Consider the following 26,856-nt stretch of genomic DNA (forward strand, 5'->3'; position numbering starts at 1 on the left):
TCATTCCATTGCAGCATCTATTTCCTCCTTTCTCCTGATACTGACGTTGTTTACTTTAGAAAAGAATAAAAGAAAGGAACAAAGCTCTTGCTAATATTCTTGGTGAATAATGGTTTTTCTATCAAATACATATTTGTCACTAGATTCCCAATTTCCAAGCAAGGGCATAAACGGCATTTAAGTGTTAAAGAGTATTGCCTATAAATACAAGGAATGAGGTAAGTTCTTTCATGTTCAAAACCTAGTTTCGACAACTACAACCAGTTATAAAATTCCATTATCTCCGTTAGTAGCTAGCTAGCTCTCCAAGGGAAAAATGACTGAAGTCATAGCCAACTACAACATCAAAATGAACGAATTCGCAGCCAACAGTAATCTTCTATTCTCTCAAAATTCGCACATCAGTTTTGTATTTTGCATGCATGTGCATATATTTCTTTCACAAATTCCTTTTTCCTTTGGTTCAATAACAAGTGGCAAGTATTTTATTTTCCAGGAAATGAAATGAGTTTTTGTTTCTTGATGGAAATCAGTGGCTGTGGAGGGATTCCAATCAGCTGAAGTGGAAGCTATAATGAAGGCAGTTGGAGAAAACAAGACATGGAACGCAATTGAAGGACTCAGTGACACGGTGAATAATGATCATATTCCTTTCATGAAATTTTTCATTCTTTCTTGGGCGCGTAGTTTTGACTTGTTTCTGCAATAGTTTTGCGGATTTGAATCAAATCAAAGGCGCCCTTCAACTTGTTCGCGGGTTTTATATGTGTACTAGCATTTGTAAATATATGGTTAACTTGTACGAGTCAGTCCTTAAAAGTTTTTATACCTTAGAATACCCCAAAATACAGCGTATACTTTATGTATTTTGAGATTTGTCTTAGCTAACTAAAAATTTGGTATATAGTTTATATAGAATGGTAGATCTTTTATTTGAAAAGAAAGAAAGGATTTAAATAATTTATCAACTTGCACAGAAACTCTTGGGAAAAGTAAAAGGAGTTGCTATTGAAAGTCTTGAGCACATTTTTGAATTGGTTTAACCAATTAAAACTTTTTATTCATCTTGTCTACTTTCTTGAATTGCTTGATTAACCTTCTCCCCGAGCAATGCAATTTCTTACTAATTGGTCGGATCAACTTAGTTTTTGGCTACTTTTCTAAAGGATTTCAATTAATTCTGGGAACTCAATTATTTGGGGTTTACAGAATGCCAACCTCCAAGGTTTATGTGGAACTACGACTGCACAAAATGTGGACAAGACTGTCCCTCCTGATGTTCAAGAGATGGCAGAATTTGCAGTGGCAGAGTACAACAGGAAGACTGGGACCAAGCTGGTGTTGATAAAAGTGCTTGCCTATGTCAAGCGGGTTGTAGTTTTTGGCACTTTGTACGGGCTTCACATGTTAACTCAGGATGACAAGGGCATACATAAAGATCAAGCACTAACTTTGAAATTTAAAAATGGCAAGAAGGTACTCCTGTGGTACAAACATGATGAACATTAATCAACAGCTGCTCATGAATTGAGAATGAATAACGTACTTTACTAAGTACTTAAATTATCTGGTGTCTGTATGTGGTTGAGTATTATGTGTGGATGTTTAAAAGGATAGATGTACTGCTGAGGCACATCTCCCTAGTACTGTACTGAATCTCGAAGGTACGCTTGTACCAAGAATGCACCATTACATAAATAAAACCAGCTGTGTGTGTTTGAGTTCATATATAGCACTTCGTTCGCCTATTCACTTCCCAACAGTCTAAGAGTAATTGAAAACTCTTGAAACCTGGCTACATGTTTTGTGTGAGTATCTGTTTCCTGTACCATTCCTTTATTCCTCAAAACCTTGCAGTATGTCAAAACACCAATTTATGCCAAGTCGAATTATGTTGTTGGTTCCTTTTAAATCACAAGCAACGCCCAAAATATGCTAACGTATTGAGACATTCGCATGAAGAAGAGTTTCTGTGATGTTTGCTTGAAGTTGTAGTCTGGACCGATGTTTGCTTTGATTATCATTTTTATCCCGTCTACTTATATTTGTCGTTAGAAGACAAAGGAACAGACAAGGAAAAAGTACAAGATCGCACAGATGTTCTATTGAGCGCGACTAAAAAGGTCTGCGATAATTTGCTTGCCGCCATTATCATTATTAAGTAAAACTCTACTTGCTCAAAAAGATATTGCTTGACAAGTGAACCAAAGTACCAAACCAGATGTTACAAGAGTTAATTTTTTTCTGTTTCTATAACAAGCTTTCAATGTCTGATTAGCAAAATAATAAGAATAAGAACTAATACCCAAAGCAAAACCTAACTTACATTGAGTGAAACGGGGAGCTTTCTTTGGTGATGAAGGAAAGGGAAGGAATCAAAAACCCAAAAAAAAAAAAAAGAACTTAAAAAGGAAAAAAATGAATATTATAGGAAATAGTAGGAAAATAACACATCTTCATGACGTTTTTGTCCAATAACAAAAAATATGGGGCAAATTACCCACTCCAAATAATAGACGGGGCAAAGTTAAACTCCCCCAATAAATAGTTCATGGAGGTTTTTATTTTACGAATTATTTAAAACTAGCTGCAGGGTTGTAAATGGACACACTCACATCCATCACTACAGATGTAAATGGATCCACTCACATTCATTGTCGATGCACACATTGTTTAGATTTTCGATTATGTGGTTGCATAAATTTCATTGCGCTTTTTATATTTCTTGCATGAATTGATGTACGCTCAGTTAGTTTAGTGCATAAAATTTATTCCTATACATCGATTCATTGTTTGAAATATATAACTATATATGTGAATGTACACAAAATCTTCAATCTCAATAATTCTTGCTCCAAAATCTTTATTCCTGTAACGCATGAGATTTAGTTCCCATCTCTCGGGGGTAGTCCATTCTGGTTTTATTGGTGACGATAATAATTAAAGGTAGTGGAAGGTAACAGAAGGAAGCGAACAAATTGAATGAGGTTTACGTGCAATATTATTTTAGCAAATTGGGGCCATTGATTGTCACAAATAATTATATCTGACAAGATTCGATTACTCCCACATAAGAAAGTATTTCAATTGTAGCAAGAGTCGATTGTTCCCATTTTCTTTCTTTTCTTCTCAATCTAACTCTCAAAGAAGAATATTAAGTTTCCTTTCTCTTTTTCATTCATTAATTTTCTAAATCACAACCTTTGAATGAGCTATTAGGTTGGTGGGCAAAGCTAAATTTTAGGAGAGTTAAAGTTAGTTACCTTTCTTCTTGTCTGTTTAAGTTGCAAGAGAATTATAGAGTTTTATATTTTCCTAAATTTCACGTCCACCAGAACTTGCAATTTAGCAAATGAAAGTAGGTTTTCCTCAAGACATTTTCCGTTCAGATAAATATTTGCCAATTTCTTGATCTTGCGCTACACATTCCAACAGGGCTATTATTCCCTCCATTCAAACAAACTCAAGTGCATGGCTATATATTTTAATAGTTGCTATCTGGAATCTGGTGCTTGTTTTATTTCTGAGTGTATATATTTTTCACGAAAAATTTGCTTTCTTTCTGTTAGGACCGGGCCAGGAATAGACAAACTCAAGTTAGCACAAAGTAGGCGGTATAACCGACCATATAATAGATAGGCGGTAGATACCAGCCATATAATAATTAGGCGGTAAAACCGACCATATAAAGACGGATAACAAAGCAAATAAAAGACACAGAAGATTTACGTGGTTCGGTCAAATTGACCTACGTCCACGGGCGAGGGAGGAGCAATATTTCTACTATGAAGAAGAAATACAAAAGCCGTAGGAAAGTGATTCCTAGGCCAATAGGCACTTACAAAAGAGTTTAGAAAATATTCCTAAACTCAAATCAAGAGAGCCTAAAATATTTGACTAAATGGGCTAGATGACTCAAGAAGCTAATAGCCCATATAACTCTCTTGAGTGGTGCAATCCATTCCTTCATAAGGCTCCCTTATTTATAGGAAACCAAAGGAAGAATTCCTTTGGCTTCTACCGATGTGGGACGAAGCACCAAAAACATTTGGTCAACAAATGCAGCTTCAACACTTTCTAAGCTAATTAGGAGTGTCAAGTCATGGAAAATCTTGTTCTTCACTTTCCAATAAGGCTAATAATCCCTCCATTCAGACAAAACTCAAGTCGCTATCAATTTTAATGGTTGCTCCTATCTGGACTCTGGAGTTGGCTATGTATCTGGAGATAATCCATTTAACCAAAAGTTATTGGCAAACCAACAATTATTGCAAGTTCTTTTTCATTTATGACGTTCTGAATTTGAAGGATTCCTTTTGTTCTTGCTAAATTGGGTTGTATTGTCAGAAAATGGGTAGCATCTTATGAAGAGTAAAGGCGAAAATAAAGAATTTGCCAAGGAGACCTGCGCAAATTTTAGATTTTCTAGATAGGGTGTTATCCCATCTAGAAAATCTAGAGAGGACCCCTAAGGAATAGACAATTACAAGAATTATGCCAGCGGCACATACACTGTGATTTTCAGAGCTATAGATAGAAATAAATATCTAAAATATTGCTCTTTTACCGCCTGAGAATTAAAAAAAAAAAAAAAAAAAAAACTGCATAAGTGGGTGGATACACCTAGATTCAGGGAAAAGAGAAATTGAGTAGATTTCGAAAATTGAAAGGGTTGAGAATTAAGAGGGTAAAATATGGGATTAGGCATGTTTGAAAGTAGACACAGTTTATAGACATGAGGGTTATACAGTGGCCATATTAATTTTCTTACAGCACCATATGCCACTTGCTATCATTTTTATTTCTATTTCATCGCCATACTTAACCTTGATGTCGTGATTCTTGAATAAATATGTATGATGTGTATGCGTAAGTTGGCTTATAAACATAGTCCAGCTAAGTATGCTTCATTACTGAGTCTGACAATACAAGAAATCCTTGAATAAATCGTTCATTCCTTTGTTGAGGGTAAGAGTTGCATTAATGGGCTAATCATCCCTATCTTTCTCAACATAATGGGTTTGTTTGGATAGAGGATTATTTGCCAAAATTTATTTGTTTACATCATCATTACAATTTTCAACACACCTTTTTATCTCACATACATCACATCACAAAAAGTGCTACAGTAAAAATATCTCAAATAATTTACAATCCAAATATCTCGGGATTCAACTCTTGTTTCTTCCATTGCAGCATCTATTTTTCCTGCTTTCTCATGATACTAACAGTGTCTACTTTAGAAAAGAATAAAAGAAAGGGATAATTTCAGAAACCTCCCCTGAGATTTCTAACAAATTCACTGAACTCCCTTGAGGTTTGAAAAATTACACCTACCTCCCTTGATTTGATAGTTTTAGTAACAAAACCTTTAAATAATATTGACTTGGTCAAATTTTTAAATAAATATCCAAAAATGTCCTTGTGTAATGAGTTTTAATTTATTTCCCTACACAATTATAATATTATCTAGTATAATTCTAAGGAAAAAGTGTCACATTTTTCATGTCCATACATACTATTTGATAAACAACTATAATAATAATTTTATCACTATGATAGGATACTTTTGATAGTATTTTATTATGGATTTCGATTTACAAGATAAAAAAATGTTGAAATAATTGATTTAGAGTTTATGAATTTTTTTGAATAGTGGGATTATCATAATTTAGTAGTAATTTCGGGGCATTTCTTTTTATTTATTTTTAATTTTAATACCAAAAAATAAAAACAACTATTAGCAAAAAAATATTGGATTACTCATAAAGTTAACTCACAAAAAAAATCACTAGTTCGACAATTGGTTACAATAGAAACTAGAGGTAATAGTGGTAGTTCTACAGTTTTATTGGCAAAAAAATTTTTTAAAAAAAGGAATAAGAAGGAAAAATAATGAAAAATAATTTTAAAAGTCATTCCAAGTAAAAGTATACCAAACAAGGGAATTTCATTAAAATATTCAAGGGCAGTATTATCATTTTAAATAACAAGAGAGGTATGTGTAATTTTAAAAATCTTGAGGGAGCTAAATGAAATTGTTAAAAACCTCAAGGGAGGTTTATGAAATTATCCCTAAAAGAAAGGAACAAAGCTATTGCTAATATTCTTGATGAATAATGGCTTTTCTATCAAGTGCATATTTGTCACTAGATTCCCAATTTCCAAGCAAGGGCATAAAGGGCATTTAAGTGTAAAAGTATTGCCTATAAATACAAGGAACGAGGAAAGTTCTTCCATGCATAAAACCTAGTTTCGACAATTACAACCAGTTATAAAAATTCCATTATCTCCGTTAGTAGCTAGCTAGCTCGCTAAGTGAAAAATGGCTGCAGCCATAGCCAACTACAACATCAAAATGAACGAACTCACAGCCGACCGTAATCTTCTATTTTCTCAAAATTCATACAGCGGTTTTATATTTTGCATGCATGTGCATAGGTTTCTTTCACAAATTCTTTCTCCTTTTTTTTGTGTTGCCTCAATTACAAGTGGTGAGTATTTTATTTTCCTGGAATTGAAATGAGTTGTTGTTTCCTGATGGAAATCAGTGGCTGTGGAGGGATTCCAATCAGCTGAAGTGGATGCTATAATGAAAGCAGTTAGAGACGACAAGACATGGAACGCAATTGAGAGGGTGAATAATGATCATATTCCTATCATAACATTTTTCATTCTTTCTTGGGCGTGTGGTATTGATTTGTTTCAGCAATACTATTGCTGAGTTGAATCAAATATCAAAGGCGCCCTTCAACTTATTCACGGGTTTTATGTGTGTTCTAGCATTTTTATAGTTAACTTGCACGAGTCAGTCTTTAATTTTTTTTTTTTGGGGCAATATGTAGTCATTTTATTAATCATCAGAAAAAAGCTTTACAAAGGATGAATCTCCTACTGCACCAGAGTACTACCGTATTTCAATCTACATCTATATATATAGTACCGATAATCAGCTAGCTAATTCCTAAGACATTCATTAGCTAATCCCCATTCCAGTATCAACTCTAGATTCTCCTTAGTCCGAGGGGCTTTTGGCCAAGAGCAAGTAAACTGCAACACCTTCATTACTGATAAAACCAGCTGAAACATTTGAGTTTGCAGATTGCTGAAAAATTCTTCTATTCCTTTCCTGCCATATATGCAAGATATTGTGGCATATAGGACCAGTCGCCTAAGTCTATCAGCAAAAGAATCAGACATCATATGTTTACTCCACCATCTCACTTCCATTTTGCCAACTCATGCTTCCTCTATATAACAAGTACATTTTCTGTACTTTATCCCAGAAGAATGAGAAAATTCACATTGGAAGAAAAGATGGTCAATGGATCTAGGAATACTTCCATATAGTACACAAAGAGGTGATATGTTCTGCATCTTCCACCTGCATAGCGTATCTTTGCTCATCAACTTCCCTTGAATAGCTAACCAAAGTATGAAGGCAAATTTAGGAATATAGCCCTTTGGTTCATACAGTTCAGTCCGCAACTAAAAATTTTTGAACGTAAGAATATCACAAAGTACAACATAAACTTTATGTATTGTGGGATTTGTTTTAGCTAACTAAAAATTTGGTATATTGTTTATATAGAATGGTAAATCTTTTATTTGAAAAGAAAGAACAGACCAGCGCAGTATGAATTTGAGGTCATGATAGGAAATTTCAAAGCAGTATGTTTATATAGAATATTGGCTTCTCGGTTTTAGTCGATTTGTTTGACTAACCTTCTCCCCCAGTAATATAATTTCTTACTAATTTGTCAGATGGGCTGAGTTTTTGGCTACTTTTCTAAAGGGTTTGATTAATTTTGATTTTTTGGGGCTTACAGAATGCCAACCTCCAAGGTTTATGTGGTATTCCTACTGCAAAAAAGGCAGACGTAACAGACATTAATGTAATAGAGATGGCAAAATTTTCAGTGGACAAGTACAACGAGGAGGCTGGGACCAAGCTGGTGTTCATGAAAGTGATTGCCTGCGCCTTGTGGAATCTAGGTGTCGTCACTGTCTACGCGCTTCTCATTCAAACTCAGGATAGCAAGGGCACATATATTGATAAAGCAGTGGCTGTTGATGTCACGATAATCGGAAAGAAACTCTTATGGTACAAACATTAATCAAGAGCTGCTCTTGAATTGAGAATGATTAACGTATTTTTACTAAATACTTCAATTATCTGGTCTCTGTGTGTGGTCAAGTGTTATGTGTGGATGTTTAAAAGAATAGATGTATTGCTGAGATACACCTCCCTTGTACTGTAATGAATCTTGAAGGTGCCAAGAATGCACCAATAAATAAATAAAACCAGCTGTGTGTGTTTGAGTTCATGTATATGTATATTTTGTTTCTCCATTAATTAATTCCATGCAGCGTCCAATCTTTGCGTTTTGAATGTTGATTGATTACTCTACTCATGATTAGTTATAAAGTCCTGCTAAATGAAGCTTTATTAAAATCGCGATCCATGAGTCACACAAGTGAAATTAAACACAACAAAGTGGCAAAGAAAATCATTGCAGTGTGTGAGAGGCTACACTGGCCTAAACAAATTGCAGTGTGTGAAAATCATTGCCTGTGTGTTTCTGGGAACATTCGTTTACCATTTGAAGGACGCAGAAATGTGGCATTTTAATGGTAAAGATGAGTAGATGAGGCTAGAGTATTGGCCAAAAAAATGAAGTTGGCTGCCGGGCTGTGATTACCATGTACGTAACTGCTGGGCTGGGAAAAGGCGGAAAATGAAGTTGGCTGCCGGGCTGTGTAGCCAACTTTTAAAACAAAAAATTTTTGACTGGTTTTTTTTTTAAAACAAAAATTTTCTTCTGCTGCCGGGCTTTGCGGCCTGGCAGCCAGTCAATCTTAAAAAAAAAAAAATTTGGACGACACAGCCCGGCAGTCAGTGCTTTTTTTTTTAAAAAAAAATTCTTTGGCTGCCGGGCTATGTAGTTAACCTTAAAAAAAAATTTTTGACTGTTTTTTTTTTAAAAATTTGGACGACACAGTCTGGCAGTCAGTGCTTTTTTTAAAAAAAAAAAAAATTCTTTTGTTGCCGGGCTATGTCAGCGGCAGCTATAGTATTTTTTTTTTAAAAAAAATTCTTTTGTTGCCGGGCTGTGTCAGCCGGCAGCTATAGTAATATACAACACAATTGTCAGAGTCATAGATGTCCGAATTTTTTTTTTTTGGCCAATATACAATTATGACGATGGAACTTTATAAATTTTTGCGAAGGAAGTATGACTTTACATCTTACTGCACCTGAGTACACGTGAGAATATACTTGAAAAGACCATATAAATAGCAGTTCCACTTCTAACATTTATGTACGTCAAAAATTCACATAGTTAGAGTGAGACGTTCCAATTTTGTATAGAGAAGTCCGCAATGGCAGACACATTAGAGACTAATCAAGACCATGATATTGTTGTGGAGGTAAAAGATGAGTATTTAGTTTCCAACAAATCTAACAACTCTTCAGGCGGTATGGTACCTATTCAATTTCTGCAACAGGTAATCCTTTACAGATTCTTGAGTTCTTCAACCAACATTAATTCAATCCAAGGGGATATTGAATTAGACTATTGCATTTAATATCTCAATCTTGTTTACTGATGAAACATGCCTAAATCCAATATTGCAGTTAATGGCTGAGCTAATAGGTACCTACTTGCTGATGTTCACTGGGTTTACTTCAATTGTGGTGAATTTGGGCAAGGACAATATTCTCACCTTCCCAGGAGTAGCAATCCTGTGGGGATTGGATGTAATGGTGATGGTTTACACAGTTGGACATATCTCTGGAGCTCATTTTAATCCTGCTGTCACCATTGCTTTTGCCACATGCAAGAAGTTTGCATGGAAACGGGTAAAATAATTAATATCAAGCATGCGTTTATTTATTTTTTTATTTTAGGTAAGCATCAAGCATGCATTTATGCAAAAACTTTTTCAGAGTTAAATTAATTATCATGCCGAATCTAAGTCTCTCTTTTTTTCTCTTTTTTGAGCGCCGAATCTAAGTCTAGAGTTTCAAATGAAATTTGTACATGTTTACTGCAAAAGTTTGTTTCTGTTTAGATTGTTCTTTTTAGTTAAAAACATTTCAAGCACATGTATAACATCGTAGAGTTGGATAATTCTGTAGACTAGATTAATTTTCTTTATACTTATAGTATATATATATATATGTATATTAATGGTCTAGATGCATTACATCTTTATACCTATAGTATACATATTAATGTTCTGGATGCATGATGTCATACGTCCAATCTTGCTACTATATAGATTTTTGGTGCATAAAAATTTAATTCTAATTCTACTATCTTTTATAGATTCTATCGTTTTATATGCCCAATATAATATACTCTATGTGTATAACCTAAATGAGAAGAAAATATGAAGATCCATGTTTAGCTGGAAACGACTGAGATTTGTAAATCTAAAATCAACATGCTAGAGATGTTACTCTCAAGAGTGGTATTTTGCATATTGAACATAAACAGCCAACAACATTTGGACTTGACAATCCAAAACTTCATGAAAATTATGAATTTAGAAAAAAAAAAATTTGCCGCCCAAATGACTTTTCTTGCACCTCTTGCCTTTAAATCTCTTATTCCTGCCACTGAATCCACCTTTCACTATTGCAGGTACCTGCTTATATTTGTGCTCAACTCTTCGCATCAACTCTAGCAAGTGGAACCGTCCGGCTTGCTTTTGGCGAAGAACATTATCACTCTGTAGGCACCCTTCCGGCGGGGTCTAACGTCCAATCTTTACTTTTGGAGTTTGTGATAACATTCTATCTCATGTTCGCTGTGTCCGGTGTTTCCACTGACGAACGAGCGGTCAGTGCAAGACCTCATCTCTTTTCTCTTTATATAGTTTCATCAAACCATGATTTCTTACTTGTAAACTAGTCTCCATAAATGCCATAAAACTAGAATAAGAATAGTTACGTGAAAAATGAACGTTGGAAAAAGGTATTTAGGGTAACTGTTGATGCTCAGAATCGAGAGAAATGAGATTGGCTCGATCTGGGGTGTGAATAATGGATGCCTGCTATCGAGACAACCTTAATTTGCTCCATTTAATTTTAAGGCGTCAATTATTTAGTACAGTTGCTCTATCTATTGAACCAAATCCCAACCATTTAATTTACGTTCTTGATCGAGCCAAGTTTACTTTTTTTGATCCAGAGTGTCAACTGTTCAGTGCAGTTACTCTAACTGTTACACCAAACTCCAACCCTTTAGTTCATGCTCTAGATCAATCAAGTCAACCTTATTTTGCCTGATGCAAGATATCACTTTTTTACCCTTGAAAAAGTATTACTTTTTGACGCATCATTCTCTTTTTTTCAAGAGCTGTTCTATGGCTTATTTGTTGCTTCTTGATTTTTCATCATATGCAGACACCAGAACTCGCTGGAATAGCTGTTGGAGCCACCGTCACAGTTAATTCTTTGCTTGCCGGGTACTAAACAGTCCCTTCAATAGCTTTATTAGTATCTAAGATCGATCAACACCCGAATCACCCACCTAATAATATATAAAGAACACCCGAATCACCCAACGAAGCAGGATAATATATATGTTGATGGTTTCATTAAGTTGAATTAATAAGTGGAGGTGCTGTTGGTTGATTAAAACGTTGCTTCGTTTTACCTAATGAGAAGAACTTAACAGACAATTTTTTTTGTGTTTCATACTTGTGTCATTGATTAATTACTTTTAAATGACAGGCCAATTTCAGGGGCATCAATGAATCCAGCCAGGAGTTTGGGGCCAGCAATCGTATCAAATTGCTATACTGGAATATGGGTATACATCGTTGGTCCTATAGCTGGAGCCTTAGCTGGTTGCTGGGTTTACAACATTGTCAGGTTAAAAGACAAGCCGCCCAGTACTGAAACTGTTAATCGGAATTCATCATTCAGAATGCGAGCAAGAATGATCAGCAGCCTCTAATTGTATTTCGCATTTTTTTAATTTGTCTTTTTTTTTTAATTCATTGCTCAGAATGCGAGCAAGAACGATCAGCAGTTTTTGTGTATCTTACTACATGCTAATTAAGTTTAGAAAGCGTATATATGAACCGCGATTGTTCCGTTATCATGAAAATGTGCTATGTAGAGTTGGAGTACAATATTTATGCCCTTCATTGTATTCCTGATTCAATGGAGCTGAGATCATGACATTCAACACAATTTTTTTTTTTTTTTTTTTGATAATTCAACACAGAAACATTTACGTTTCAAGCAGCCAAGAAGAAAACAGCATCTTACGGTCAACTATAGAAAAAGCATATGTTGGATTTCGTTTGCCTTTTAATTTCCCAACCATCAATAGTTATCGAGAAGTCTTGAATTATTACACGTTGTATATGACCATCTTTTTCCTGTATCAACTTGTTTTTCCTCAAAAAACCTTTCAATACTAATATTTACCGAGTTGAATTATGTTGGATTTCAGAAACCTAAACCCACCCCTGAGGTTTCTGAAATCCAACATATTTAAGCATGTACGATTATTAGTTCTCAACCATATGCAAGAGTATTAACCTTGACGGGTATTTTACATACGTACAAGTTAAAAAAAACCGAATTACACCCGTTCACTGCAAGTATACATGTCAACTAGTAGTTTAGGGTATGTATCGGGTCGATCCCACAAGGAAGAGTGAACAATTACCGGTATTACTAAAGCTTCTCTATTATTTAGACTATCAATGAATTATAACAAATTTAACCTACTAAAATTATACAAAATAACAAATAAAAGCTCATTAGGTTGTGGTATCCCTAACTACTCATACAAGTGCTATATTTGGATCATTGAGTACTACATCTAGGCTAGTTATGGTGTAATTTCCTTATACATTTGAATCCTACTTTCGTAGTGAATCAATTATACTTATAACTAATCTATACCTATTCTCATGGTTATGAAATTAGCTACAAGTTCATTTCTTCAGTGAAATTACATGAAATGAATCACTAAAAACCACATAGGTGCACCTCTACTTTCATGAGTGTACTCCCTATGTTTAGCACTTCTTGAACTAGTGTTAAATCTCAATTTTTATTGTAGAAACAACACCTTAGATAATCACAATCAATGGTACCAAATTAATCATGATTTAAAGAGCCAAAGCGCTAAATAACTTGCTCAAATCATAGCAATCAAATAACCAAATAATAAACACTAACAATTATAGAAAGTTCAACCAAACCCAAGGCTTAAACTTTAGAGACAATATTAAACACAAAATCCAGAACTTGTATATTAACTAAACTTGGAATCAAGTACAAAAGATAAAGAGTTTGGAAGGAATGTAACCCTTGTCACATGAGTTCATCTCCTTGCCTTCTTCATTCTCCATCTTCATCTTTGCCTAGCTAATAAACAAGAATAGATGAACTACTAGCTAAACTATCCTACACTAAGAAGAATGGCAGAGCTACATTTTTGCAGTCCAAACTTTCTCCCGTATCTCTCTCTCTTCCTCTCAATCTTGCAATGAATTTGGCTATATAAAGATGAAATATTGGTCAAGACTTGAGGTTTACACCTCCCTTTTATAGCTGGGAATGTTTCTCACATGTCTAGCATCACATGTGAATTGGTGGAGGTGAAATTGAGTTTTACGCGTACATAGCAGTCTTTTCTGACCACAATCCGGCCACAAATCCGGCCAAATTCCGGCCGGATTGCTACAGTGACCATTTGGTCACTTCTGGTTCAATTTCCAGCTCTGCTCTGATTTTGCATCAACTTCCACTGAACTTTTCTTGATGATAAAAGCTGATTTAGCCCTTGACCGAAACATGAAACTTGTAGCCCTTTGAGTTAGCTTTCCAATGCATCAAGAATCACCTCATTTGGATCTGTGTAGGTTGCGAAATGACCCAAATACCCTTGCCTGCTCATTGTCCTGTTTCAGCTTCTACCAGTAGAAATTTGCTACTGTAATTCAGCTTTTTGACTTTGAAAACCTTCAAACTGGATTCAGATGTCTTCACCAAAGTTGTAGATCTATCTCTTATCTTCAAATTGGTTCAAGAATCATCTCAATCCGATCATTGTAACTCAAGTTATAGCCAAAATACGAAAATGTGTCAAAACTGTCAAAATACACAAAATCCCGCTAAAAGTGAGGAAAAGCTCATTTAATCACTTAAAAACATTTTTCACCAATTATAGCCAAAATGATTCACTTTCTTCCAATAATATAACTAAAGTGACTAAAAATAATATAAAATATCATACAATTCACTTATCAAACCCCAAAGTGCCTATCGCAATCCTATTACGTACATGAGATTAGTTCTCGCCTCTCCGAGTGTTCTTGTTTTTTGTTGGTAACGATAAGAATTAAGGATAGAAGGTAATAAGAGGATGCAAAATGGATTGAGGTTAATGGTTTCATAATTACTTATGAGTAACCATTGGAATTTTCCGGGTTACAAGATTTCTCAAACTCTAAGCTTGTAATTGGTGAAAATTTCACTATCAAAGATGAAATATACATCGTAACTAGTCAAGACGTGAAAAATCAAGTGGTATTCCCTGACTCGATCATTAAGGTCAAAACTCATTTGCATCCTTTCCCTAGCAGGTTAGAGAAACTGAAGAAGCAGGATTAGGAGAAGAAGATCTTGGAGGTGTTTCGCGGGTAGAGATCAATATTCCCCTATTAGATGCAATCAAACAAGTGTCGAAGTATGCAAAGTTTTTGAGGGACCTGTGCATCAACCGAAGGAGGCTAAGGGGAGATAAAAGGGTCATCGTGGGAGAGAATGTGTCAGCGGTTCTACAAAGGAAGTTCTCACCGAAGTGTGGGGATCCAGGTATGTTTACTATCCCCTGTAAGATAGGCAACACTTTGATTAGGAAAGCCATGCTGGACTTAGGGGCATTGATTAATGTAATGCCTAAATCTATCTATACTTCTGTGAACCTAGATCCATTAAAAGAAATTGGGATAATAATTCAATTAGCTGATTGAACCAATGCATACCCTAATGGGTTGGTTGAGGATGTGTTGGTCAAAATTAATGATTTGGTATTTCCAACTGACTTTTATGTACTTGACATGGATGATGATCATTCTCCTGACCCCTCACCTTTGCTACTAGGTAGACCCTTTTTAAGCACAGTACAGACAAAAATTGATGTTAATAAGGGTACCTTATCTATGGAGTTTGATGGAGAAATTGTTCATTTTAATATCTTAGATACTATGAAATATCCCTCAAACTCTAATTTTAGTTCTATTTTTTCTGAGTACTATTAATTAAGAGCTGCTCTTGAATTGAGAATGATTAACGTATTTTTACTGGTCTCTGTGTGTGGTCAAGTGTTATGTGTGGATGTTTAAAAGAATAGATGTATTGCTGAGATACACCTCCCTTGTACTGTAATGAATCTTGAAGGTGCCAAGAATGCACCAATAAATAAATAAAACCAGCTGTGTGTGTTTGAGTTCATGTATATGTATATTTTGTTTCTCCATTAATTAATTCCATGCAGCGTCCAATCTTTGCGTTTCGAATGTTGATTGATTAGTCTACTCATGATTAGTTATAAAGTCCTGCTAAATGAAGCTTTATTAAAATCACGATCGATGAGTCACACAAGTGAAATTAAACACAAACAAAGTGGCAAAGATGAAAACGGCCAAACAGACGTAAAACCAGAACAAAACTTGCTGAATGAAATGTACATAAGAATTTAACAAAAGCAACAATACCTACCCATAGCTAAAGTCTTAAATGATCCAAACCTCAACATCACTTGGAGAGTCTTGGTTGATTACACCTGCTAGAAACTAAACTAAATGGAATTCTATTTAAACCGAAACTAGACCTTAAAAGAAATACTGAAAGTGGACTGGAAAGCTAAACAATTGCTAAAGCAATTGGAAAGCACTGGATTTGCTAAGCAGCTTTGATCTGTATCGTGTGGACTTCACATTATCGATCCTTGCTTTTCTATTGAAGCCATTGTAGAATTCTTCCCGGCTTTAAACTCTTATCTTTTACCCCTTTTTAGAGATAGAACCTTCATTGCTTATGTCCATCGATCCATGTCCGATTGTTTCATGACAGGTGTTAAAGTTGTACAATAATAAATACTTAAATAAAATACAAATTTTTGTATATAGCGATAAGTAGAGTCGAATCCACAGGGATCGAAAAAAATTTGTTTCTTCTAGAGCACAAAGTAAGAGGGATTTTTATAAAAATGAGAACAATTAAATAACTCAAATTAAAAGGATTAAATGAAAATTTATTAAAGTTAAAACAATAATAGATAAATCTAGCCAAGAAATATCTTCGAAAATGGTTCACTCAATTGAGCATTGATGCAATAATAATTTCATTTACCCATTGATAAACAAGTTATAACTGCCAAACAAGCGATGACAATCAACTTCTTCATACTGTATTTTGGAATCGCTTCGAGTATGCAGGCTGAGGCCCGCGCTTTGCTTTTTGGGGTCAACTTATGCCTCCAGAGGGATTTTGATGCCTTTGATGTTGAACTGGATTCCTCGGTGTTAGTGCAAATTCTAAATAGGACATCGCAGTGCCCATGGAGTATCTATAAGGAGGTGCAACAGTTGGTCGGGTTGGTATCCCACTTCCCACGCATTCGTCACTGTTATCGTCAGGCTAACCAGGTTGCAGATATATTGGCTAATGAAGGTTGTCGACAGGGTCGGGTGGAGATTTATTTGGCCGCTTCAGCTTTACCCCAATTAGCGAGAGGAGCATATCACCTTGATAGGATAGGAGTTGCGTCTATTCGTGTGGTAAGGGAGTAGTACTCCGTCTCTATGGCATTGTAACATTTGGTCCTATTATGGATTAAATAAATAAAAATATTTATATAAAAAAAAGGTAGGACCGTTAACCACTGTCTTAATCAAGAAATAACTCTAAGCACGACCTTAGAGTTTAATTTTTCAATTGTCTTAAGAATTAGAGAAACCCTGTTTTAATCAAATGACACGTTACGAGGGTTTAAATTAGCCCATATGTCCCTCTGACACAAATCCAATCGTATTAGTTACCACTATTTGAAAGCAATTAAACAATTATGAATTTAACTGCTTTAATTGGTTATAGGTTATTAGATTAATTCAAATGTCGGGCCCTAAATATTCAAATAACATAATAATCATAAGAAATTAAATCAGAGAATATACGAATACTAGTAAATAAAAATAATAAATATAATCAATTTGATCTCATAATTTTAGTTGAACTAAATCCTCCGTTACTCCTTGACTAGAATGAGAAGTTTAGTTCATCTCCCTTGAAGAAATTGCACGGAAAATAATACAATCCATTGCCAAGACCATTCTTCGATTATCAAATAAAGAGTCAAGAGGAAAAAGAAAAAAGGGAACGTCGTTCCCTATTTCTTTGCCAAGCAAAAGATACGAACTGAATTGTTTCTTGCTTTGTTTTATACTCCTCCTTTAATTATTTTCCTAAATAATTTCAAATTCCCAATCGGCCAATGATTCTTTTTAAAAAGTCAAGATAGATAGACTAGACGAGTATCCTATTAAAAGTGAAAGACTATCCATTCGGTGAGGAGAATCTGATCTTTACGGCTTTGATTTAGAATTGGAGATCTTCAAACGTGCAAAATCTTGAGTTTCCCAAACATGCAGTGTAATACTTTGATGCACCCACGCTGAATAGTATAAAAGTCCAGTGAAAAATCATGCATTTAATTTTTTTTTGCTTTGAATCGCTATAACCAATATTAATTACCAAATATGAGTAGAATCTAACAATTAACACAATATTTGATAAAATTCATGGGAAAAACAATCATAAATTTAATAACCAAAATGCAACCTATCATTTCATTAGCTGGATCTTCATCAAGTCAACAACCAACTCTAACAACAACTCATCTAACCGATGTGCGCTACTTCACATCTTTAAGGCCTTTTGAAGCCCAGTACTTTGTTTTAATTTTTCAACGAAGTTCTTCAACCTACTCTCCATCTTTTTTGGGTAAGAGTTTATTGAAGCTGTAAGCTTGTAAAATGGCTGAATTTTCAGTATCAAAGTTGAAATTTGAATAACAACTAGCTAAGGTTTCAAATAACGGGAGGGAAGAGTTGCTTAGAAAGGCATCAATTCATGACAAACACATCTGCATATTAACTATGTCCTATTTCAAGTCAATCAAGAAGATTTTTGGAAATTGTCAAGGAAACTTAGGATAAACAGCAAACAAGAAATTTTCTTTTTTTTTGGCAAATCCCGTACACGGGAGAGAGACGCCACCCATTTTATTTTATTAAATATAAATTCAAGTATTACAAAGAGTTGAAGACAAATAGAAAGATAAACATAAAAGAAAAGAGTTAAAGACAAATAGAAAGACAAAGATAAAAGAAAAAAGGAGCGCTTTCTCCCTTACAACTTGAGTGCGCACAAAAGAAAATAACCTAGAATCCAAATTAATGAGTATCCAAACAAGAAATTCTCTTTGAATACCTCTTATCCTGCAAAACTGGAAATTCTCTTGGAAATTACTTAGAATATCCTAATAATCGTGTGTAATTAGAATAGGGGAGAATTGTAATTTTGGTCCCCAATCTATAGTGTATGCGTGGAATTATCTCCAATCTATTTCGAAAATCAATTTTGATCCCCAATCTATTCAATTTTACGCTAAAGTGGACAATTGACGGAATCTCTTCAATTTTAATTGGAACTAAGTCATGTGAGATCACGTGCCGGCACCTAAAGCCCCTTTTTCAATTTTTTAATTTCTAAAACACGTTTTTTTAATATTTTCAGCTTTCTCTTGCCTTTTGTCTTATTAAACAAAGACATGAAAGGGGTAATCTCACAATCCAAATTGCTCCTCTTGTTGCCCGCCGCCTTCAAATCCCCAGAACCCACAGCACGAGTAAGAAGCTCAGCTTGGCCTTCAAGTCCAAGTCTCGTTCTTGCCTCCATTAGTAATGGAGATAATCTGCAATCAACGCCAGAGACGGACCCAGTTTAGTTCTCCTGCACAAACAACAGGAGCAGCAGCAGCAGCAGTAGCAGTACTACTTCATAAGCAAGCAAGCAAGCAGCAGAGAGAAAAGAGCGGATGATAATAATTGGAAATCAAAAGGATTATACGGACCAAATCATCAAAGGGATTATATTGGTAAGTATATTCTTTCTCTATAAACCATTCTTCACCGTTGAATTGGAAAGAGCATTCAATTGAACCACTAGTAAATTATTGTTAGGTCATGCTTACTGTTGGAACAGACACTTTATCGGTGACTATAGAATGGGCCTTGTCTCTTTTGCTTAACCATCTTGAGGTGCTAGAGAAAGCTCGAGCTGAATTAGATGCTCAAGTAGAGACTAATCAATTGGTCGACGAACATGATCTATCCAATCTTCCTTATCTTCATAATATTATTTCAGAAACACTTCGGTTGTGCCCAGTAGCACCAATGCTAGTGCCACATGAGTCGACCGATGACTATAAAATTGGGGGATACAATATTCCGCAAGGCACAATTTTGCTAGTTAATGCATGGGCAGTTCACAGGGACCCAAACGTTTGGGATGATCCAACAAGCTCCAAGCCAGAGAGATTCGAAGGCTTGTAGGTTCAGCCATCAAAGCTGATTCCATTTGGGATGGGAAGGAGATCTTGCCCTGGTTCTGGCCTAGCACAGCAGGTGGTGGGTTTGGCCTTGGGATCTCTAATTTAGAGTTTTGATTGGAAAAGAATTAGCGAGGAAGAGATTGATCTGGCTGAAGGGATAGAAGTGTCCATGCCAAAAGCCAAGCCACTAGAAAAAACGTGTTTTAGAAATTAAAAAAATGAAAAAGGGGTTTTAGGTGCTGGCACGTGATCTCACGTAACTTAGTTCCGATTGAAATTGAAGAGATTCTGTCAATTGTCCACTTTAGCGCAAAATTGAATAGATTGGGGACCAAAATTGATTTTCGAAATAGATTGGAGATAATTCTGCACATACACTATAGATTGGGGACCAAAATTACAATTCTCCCATTAGAATATCAAACTAAATTTGTAACTCATATGCTTGTAAAACTTGTATGCAAAAACTTTCCCCTAAAATTTCATAACCTTTTTTTTAATTTCATAACTTAGTATTGTTGGTTGGCTAATATTGATTATTTTAGTAGCATTTTTTATATGCATTAGTAAGAAAGTCTATAACTACCTAGATACACTCATATCACTATGTTGCACATATGCACGATATCTATTTATGTATAGGGTAAAGTGCATCAAAAGTCACCAAAATATTTCAAAGTTTCATTTAGCTTATTGAATAAGGATCACTGCTAATTGCCTCAAGATTCAGAGACCTTTCATTGGGCAACCATAGATATATGTGGTTTACAAGTTCTTTTTATACATGCTTCCCCACCTCATTGCAGTGAGAGCTGGGTCCTGGGAATTAGGCCTATTGGTCCACCAAATAAGAAGAATATTAATTAAAAGGTTGAGTGGTGAGGTGAGAACACATTTACTATAGGCCTATTTGGCAAATGAGAGAGAGAGGAAAGGAAACAAAACAAAACAAAAAGTTACCAGCACCAGTTGAGGTGCCGGTCAGTATTGGCTAGTGGCAGAGATAGTGATGGGTTGAGTTGGGGGAGGAAGAAGAACGGAAAGAAGGTAATTTTATGTGTGTTTTGGGATATTTTAAAGTGTGTATTTTAAAATTTTTGGAAAATTTTTGGAAATATATTATAATTAAAGTTGTTAAAAAACTTTGTAAAAACTTTTTTGCCAAGCAAACCCATAATTTATCTATTATTATACTATTCAATAGTTGATATATTGTAGGAGTTTGTAATACTTTGACCTGTGTTATCTTTCAATGTTTTTCAATCATTTTATTCTTCAATAATCTTCATTCATGTTATCTAATGGTTATTAGTTAGTTTAATTCAATTTCAAAACCCTGTAGTTTAGGCTAAAAAAGGAAATTAATTAAATCAACTTAGTGAAAAGCCTGTATAAGTAAAATTTACTACTTTAATATTTCCTAAAATTTAAAAAAAAATGAGTAAAAGTTTACCCAAAATCGTGACAATTAAAACAAATAATAATTACTGAGTTGTATACAATATAAAGATGTTAGATAGTTTTCTATAATAATAAGAATGTTAAATATTTTATCTTAAAATTTAAATTATTTTTAACCAGTTCTAGTTCCCACGCGTAGCAAGGGAGATAAAGCTAGTAATTAATTAAATAAAAATCTAGTTGACTCTGGCACTCTAGTATCATTGGCAATGTTACTTGAAGGAATTGGTCGACCACAAAATATTACATTAAATTTGAATCTAACAAAGAGAGTCTGAATCTTGAACAAAAAAATTTTGGGCGTTAGTGTGGGATAATTCATGGGTCTTCTCTTTTGTCTTGTGTTTCAATTTATCATGTTTTAACATAAACCTAACAGAAGAAAAATGATTTAGCAATGAAATGAACCGAATGACTAGTAATTAACACGTGTAGAAGTTTTAAGCGAGTTTAAAACTTTCAGTAATTAATTTTCCAACACTAGTTTAGTAGCCTCCCCAATAACTTACCCTAGTCTGGTCATGGGTGGAATCTTTTTCAACCTACACACAATCCATTTTTAATCCTTTTCTAAATGAAAGAGAAATTCTTGTGCTTGGGACATGCAAACAGCTCAGCACTCGTAGAAGTAGCATCTTATCTTGTAAATAATTGGAGAGAATCACCAAAGACTGGTAATCGAGCCCTTGATTTCCAAGGCCTAGTCTGGCTTTTTTGGGAATTTAGTAAAGAAAAAAAAGGAAAAAAGAATGTTAAGAAAAGACAAAATTTGTGTTATATTTTATTTCTTCTTGTTGTGGGTCCTGAGAAAGAAATGGTGTGATTTGATACTTATTTTACCTTTAAAGTTTTTCTTTTATTTTTTTTGTGGCAAATATGACATTATACTAAATTATTCATTAAGCTTTACCTTGTCAATGAGGCATTGGTCCGGTGGCTAAAATTGAAAACTCAAGTATTAGAGGTCTTAGTTTCAAATTCCTTTGCCTCCTTCCCATTTCTTAAATCCCACCCTCCCTGCTGGAATAAATTCCAACAGGACTATTATTCCCTCCAATCAAACTCAAGTGGCTATCAATTTTATTAGATGCTATCTCGACTTTGGAGTTAGCTTTATATCTGAGTGTAGATCTTTTTCAAGAAAAGGTTGCTTTCATTCTAAGCTAATTAGGAATCTAAAGACATGGAGAATTTTTATACATCTATATCTATTAGAATTTATTTTCAAAATTTATTGTTGTTAATTTTTTATGTTATATATGGTACCTAATTAAGAATGAATTCTTTTTTCCAATACGTTATGCAATAATAATTCTTTTCAAAGGCATCCTAAAGCTCTTTACTCATATACTATTATCCGGTAGAGAAGTGATAACGCGTAATCTAATGAGAATAACACGTAAATGAAAGTCAAAGTACATTAAGACTGCATCTTATCAAATCAACAAATTAATGATTTTGAGACTAACAAAGAACTAGTATTTAGCCCGTGCCTTGGTATGATCGTTCTTTTGTTTTATTAGTTGTGAATTTGTGCAAGTATAAATACTTTAAGTTAAACAAATAATAAATAATCCCACATATTCATTTAATAAATAAACCCGCATAAGTGGATCAATATCCCTAATTTTTTTTTTAGTACAGATGAAAGATTTTGAATCCAAAACTTCTCACCTACATACCCTTCTCCCATACCAACCAACGCACCCCTTCCCCCATATATGCCTAAAGTTTAGGGACAAGAGAAATAGAATAGGTTTGGATGGATTAAGGGTGAGAATTATCTATCATTTTCAAAAATTTAGTGTCTCTTATTTTCCTATTTTCCCAATTACAAATAAGATTCCACATCGAGCATTGCTTCGATCCTTTTAAGTAATAAGGGCGAGATACTAAGTATTATCACATTTTGTCAATGACATGCAAAATTCTTGGAAAAGTTTGACTGAAAGTTAATGTTTTCCCATCAGAATATAAATGTGAGTACCCTAAGTATATTTGTGTGTGTTTGTATATATATAACAGTGAAGTTAAATTAGAAAATTGTCTAAATACTAGGAGGAAATATTTAAATCTAAGTGTGTACATTATGACTGGAGAAAAAAAATATATGGATCAGGCATATCCTTAGGCAGACCCAATTTATGGATATACTTACAGATCATGAGATATATTTAGTCACCATATTAATTTTCTTACAACACCATACATTACTTCCTATCATTTTCAACACATCATACACAACTGTAATTTTGTGATTATTGAATATTAAGTGATGGGTAAGTTAGTTTGTAAACGTGGTATACTTAAGGATTGAAGGAAATTAAGTATTTAGTTTTCTAATTCTTTTAGTTTCTTGTTTTGGTGTCCTATTCGTTTAGTTTCTATAATAGATTAGAAAATTCCAAATCAATTCCTAATAAGTCTCAATTTATAATTGTGTTTGTTTAGAAAGTTCTACAATCTATAAATATTACTAGTCTAGTACATTGTTACTTAAAATGTTGAATTGAATCAAGTTGTGAGATAGAGGAAAAACCTCTAAATTGAGATTTCTGAGTTGTCATAAGCGAAAAGTTGCAACTTGATATTATTATTATTCAATTTTGAGTTAATAAAATTATTGAGTATTTATTGTGTATTTATTCTTCTCATCTTCCCACAAATTTTTTGTGCGTTAAAATTACTTCGACTATACGTATGTTTTTTTTGCTCCAACAGATGGTTTCAAAACTCTAGACTTTGGTCCTAGAGCTTTTTCGTGAAAGTAAGTTATGAGTTCATATTGTTTACAATATTGTGATGTTTTTATCTTTGATGATAAAAACAGTTTTGAAACAAATGGAGTACGATGATGAAAATATTTTTTCAAACAAATAGAGTTTGGGATATTATCCAAACAGGGTTCATGAAACCTACAAAAGGCGTCAAATTATCAAGTAGTGTAGTTAAAGAATTGGAGAAAAATAGACAGTTGGATGGCAAGGCGTTTCACTCTCTCATTATAAAAGTCTAGTTGCATGGAGTCAACATGCAAAGAGGGCAAAGGAGGCTTAAAAAACTTTGATGAATTCTTATTGTGGTCATGGTAGATGTAGACACCAAATTTTTGGTGTAATTTCATTTTTTAGTTTTTATTTGTCGTGTTCATTTTTAGTTTTTAGTTTCCAGTTTTATTTTTATTTTTAAGTTTTATCATAGAATTTGTTGAAAAAGAAAAAAGAGAAAAAGAAAAGCATTCAAAAAAATATGTTTTAGTCATTTTGTTTTTATTCAATGCTTTCTTGAAAGAAAAATGAAAATGAAAATAAAAAAAAGGGGAAAAAGGAAATTTGTTCACAAAAATATATTTATTTCTTTAAATGCAACCTTTTTGCACTTTAGTTATTTTTATTAAGTTATTTTGAGAAAAAGAAAATGATGAAAAATGAAAAATGAAACAAAAAGATGGAAAAGTGGCCATTTTTGTTGTTTTTAGTTGTTTAGTTTTTAAATTATTCATTATTATTATTATTATTATTACCTGGTTTTGGCAATTTGTTATTATTATTATTATTTATATCATTTCTGTATTTATTAAGTTATTAAGTTCAAAAAAAAAAAAAAAAAAAATGAAAGATACGCGGCAGCAAGCTGCGTTTTACGCAGCTTGCAAAGGAAATCTGGGACGGCTCCTAAAGCTGCAAATACAGGAAAAGGACTAGAGGTTTTTAGGGTTTGGGGGTCTGATATATAGCAAAAAGAGAGGTAGCCGCAACAGAGGTTTTGGGGGAAGAAAGAGTGAACGGCAAAAGAGAAAGGAGAGGGGGACGATAAAACAGTAGCCGCAAGGAGAGCTAAGGGTGACGCGGGGAAATCTGGAAAAGAAGAAAAATAGGAGGTTTTGGGAGAGCATCGACAGGCTAAAAGAAAAACTGAGAAAGATTGAGGGAAGAGAGAGTAGCGTAGAAAGGGTGGAGCTGCCGACCAAGAGGAAAAGAAACCTGCGCGCAAGAAGAGAAAAGGCTAGGAAAAGCTGTAAGCTTGATAGAAAAAAACGAAAGGAAGATTGCTGGGAAAGGCTGCAGATTGCTGAAGAAAGCAAAACAAGAAGGGTTTTCAACCGTAAGAACAAAAAGGGATTTGGGATTGGAAGAAGACAACCGCATCATCATCGCTTTTCCGTGGAGTGTTTGCCGAATCGTTCAAGCTCTTTCTCCATTTCAGGTATCGATTTCTTCTTTTAAAGGTCAAAGCTCTTTTCTTTAGTTATTTGTTTGCATCTCTGTGTCCTTGTTGACTCTGGTCTGTCTTCAATATGATTAAGGTTTCTTGTTTTGGGTTGGTTAAAATCTGGAGTGGGTAAAGAGTTGACAGCTTGCATATTGGTGTTTTTGGCCGAGAGGAAATTGCATAAAGTTTCCAACTTTGGTTGAGGTTGAGTTTTGGGATGCAAGTCTGGATTTTTCTTGCAAGCTAGTGTCATAAATTCTTGTTTGAGTATTACTTCTGTCCATGTGAGGAATAAGAAACGCATGAATCATGTTTAAATGTTTGCTGAAAATAAACCAGTCAGGATTGCCGAACCTTCTGCTCAGAATTTTCCAGTTTTTGCATAGCTTTTCTTCTATGTTTTAGTTGGTTCGGATGTTGAAATGGATGTTATGACACTTAGATTTGGTTTTGGGTGTTTGTGTTTAAACATACTTGAGTTGGAAAAGAGATTTCAGATTGCCAAACCATTCTGCATGAATGCCTTGTCCAGATTTTCTGTGATGCATTAGCTCCTTTATTGTTCTAGCTTGTTGGGAGTTTAAAGTTAAGTTGTTTGTTGATTAGTTGGAGTTATGATGTTGGTTTGAGAGATATCTAATCAAAGCTTTGTATTTGAACCAAAATCTGGTCTGCACCATGAAAAGGAAAGAAAGGCCGTTGGCTGGAAAATTTTTCAGAATGTTATTCCGATGTTTGCATTCCTTTTTCTCTAATTTTTGTGTTTGAAATCCAGAATTTTTTATGATGCAAAGTGAGAAGTGCAGGCTCTGGTTTAGATTGAAGTTTGATGCTGGGTTCGCATGTTTGGGGGCTAGAGTTCCTGATTTAGGATCTAATGCTTGCTGGAAAATAAATGATTCAGGTTGTCAAACCAGTTTTGCGCGTATGTTTTCCAGAATTTCTGCATGATGTTTTGCTGAGTTTTGTTTGTTTGGTCTGGGTTGGTTACATGGTTAGTTCCTTAATCTGAGTTTGGAAATGAAATGCAGCTGGTTTCTTTCTTAGATAGTTGCAGAAACCTGCGCACAAAGTCTGCTGCAACGAGCTCAAAGCTCTTGGTCATGTTGCAGCAGCTTGCGCAGGTTTTACTTTTCCTTTGCTGCATTTTGTTTTGTTTTATCTTTGTTTACCTGTTTTGAGGTCTATCTGAGGAGTTCATCAAAGCCGAACAAACCAAGACTTGTTGAACCAGTTTCATATGTTTTCCAGATCTTCCAACTTGCCGAATGTACTTCATTTTTTGCACTGGAATCTTGCTAAGTTTCTTTTTTGTTTTGCTTGTTTGGATGATGATTTGCTGCCTAGTTGAAAGCCTTGTGTTTAGGTTTGAAATCTTAAAAAACAAGTTGTGTGTTTGGGTTCTGTTTAATTGCTGATGACTGAATAAGAAAATTGCAGAAGTTTTTCTCACGTTATTTTGCTGCATTAGTGTCATGTTTTATTCGGCAAGAGCTTATAAGTAGGTTTCATCACCTTGTTTGCACAT

General features: G+C 34.4%; 2 protein-coding genes and 1 pseudogene across 3 annotated transcripts; all 3 read left to right on the forward strand.

Annotated features, from left to right (window-relative positions):
- The first annotated feature begins 238 nt into the window (after positions 1-238).
- On the forward strand, positions 239-8,132 carry LOC113762640. Of its 2 annotated transcripts, none has more exons than XM_027306187.1 (3): positions 239-371; positions 534-631; positions 7,830-8,132. In XM_027306187.1, the coding sequence occupies exons 1-3, from the start codon at positions 317-319 to the stop codon at positions 8,115-8,117; spliced, it is 441 nt and encodes a 146-aa protein (XP_027161988.1). In that variant the 5' UTR covers positions 239-316; the 3' UTR covers positions 8,118-8,132. The 2 variants fall into 2 exon arrangements, with proteins under 2 accessions (XP_027161988.1, XP_027161986.1); XM_027306185.1 differs by lacking the exon at positions 7,830-8,132 and adding an exon at positions 1,210-1,731.
- A 1,252-nt stretch (positions 8,133-9,384) lies between these two features.
- LOC113757910 (aquaporin NIP1-1-like) lies at positions 9,385-15,012 on the forward strand. The gene is made up of 6 exons (XM_027300980.1): positions 9,385-9,510; positions 9,641-9,865; positions 10,653-10,850; positions 11,417-11,478; positions 11,747-11,918; positions 14,623-15,012. The coding sequence occupies exons 1-6, from the start codon at positions 9,385-9,387 to the stop codon at positions 15,010-15,012; spliced, it is 1,173 nt and encodes a 390-aa protein (XP_027156781.1).
- Positions 15,013-16,428: 1,416 nt separating this feature from the next.
- On the forward strand, positions 16,429-19,869 carry LOC113757919 (annotated as a pseudogene).
- The last annotated feature ends 6,987 nt before the right edge of the window (positions 19,870-26,856 follow it).

This window comes from Coffea eugenioides, chromosome 2 (assembly GCF_003713205.1).
Source record: "Coffea eugenioides isolate CCC68of chromosome 2, Ceug_1.0, whole genome shotgun sequence".
In the NCBI taxonomy this organism is placed as follows: Eukaryota; Viridiplantae; Streptophyta; class Magnoliopsida; order Gentianales; family Rubiaceae; genus Coffea; species Coffea eugenioides.

What these genes read in the sequence shown, in the direction of transcription:
- LOC113757910 (XM_027300980.1), top strand. Translation starts at nt 9,385, where the DNA reads ATGGCAGACACATTAGAGACTAATCAAGACCATGATATTGTTGTGGAG. An exon ending in GTTAATTCTTTGCTTGCCGG is followed by an intron (nt 11,479 to 11,746) that starts GTACTAAACAGT and finishes TTTAAATGACAG; the next exon opens with GCCAATTTCAGGGGCATCAA. An exon ending in AGCCGCCCAGTACTGAAACT is followed by an intron (nt 11,919 to 14,622) that starts GTTAATCGGAAT and finishes TTTCCCTAGCAG; the next exon opens with GTTAGAGAAACTGAAGAAGC.
- LOC113762640 (XM_027306185.1), top strand. Translation starts at nt 317, where the DNA reads ATGACTGAAGTCATAGCCAACTACAACATCAAAATGAACGAATTCGCA. An exon ending in GAACGAATTCGCAGCCAACA is followed by an intron (nt 372 to 533) that starts GTAATCTTCTAT and finishes GATGGAAATCAG; the next exon opens with TGGCTGTGGAGGGATTCCAA. An exon ending in TTGAAGGACTCAGTGACACG is followed by an intron (nt 632 to 1,209) that starts GTGAATAATGAT and finishes TGGGGTTTACAG; the next exon opens with AATGCCAACCTCCAAGGTTT.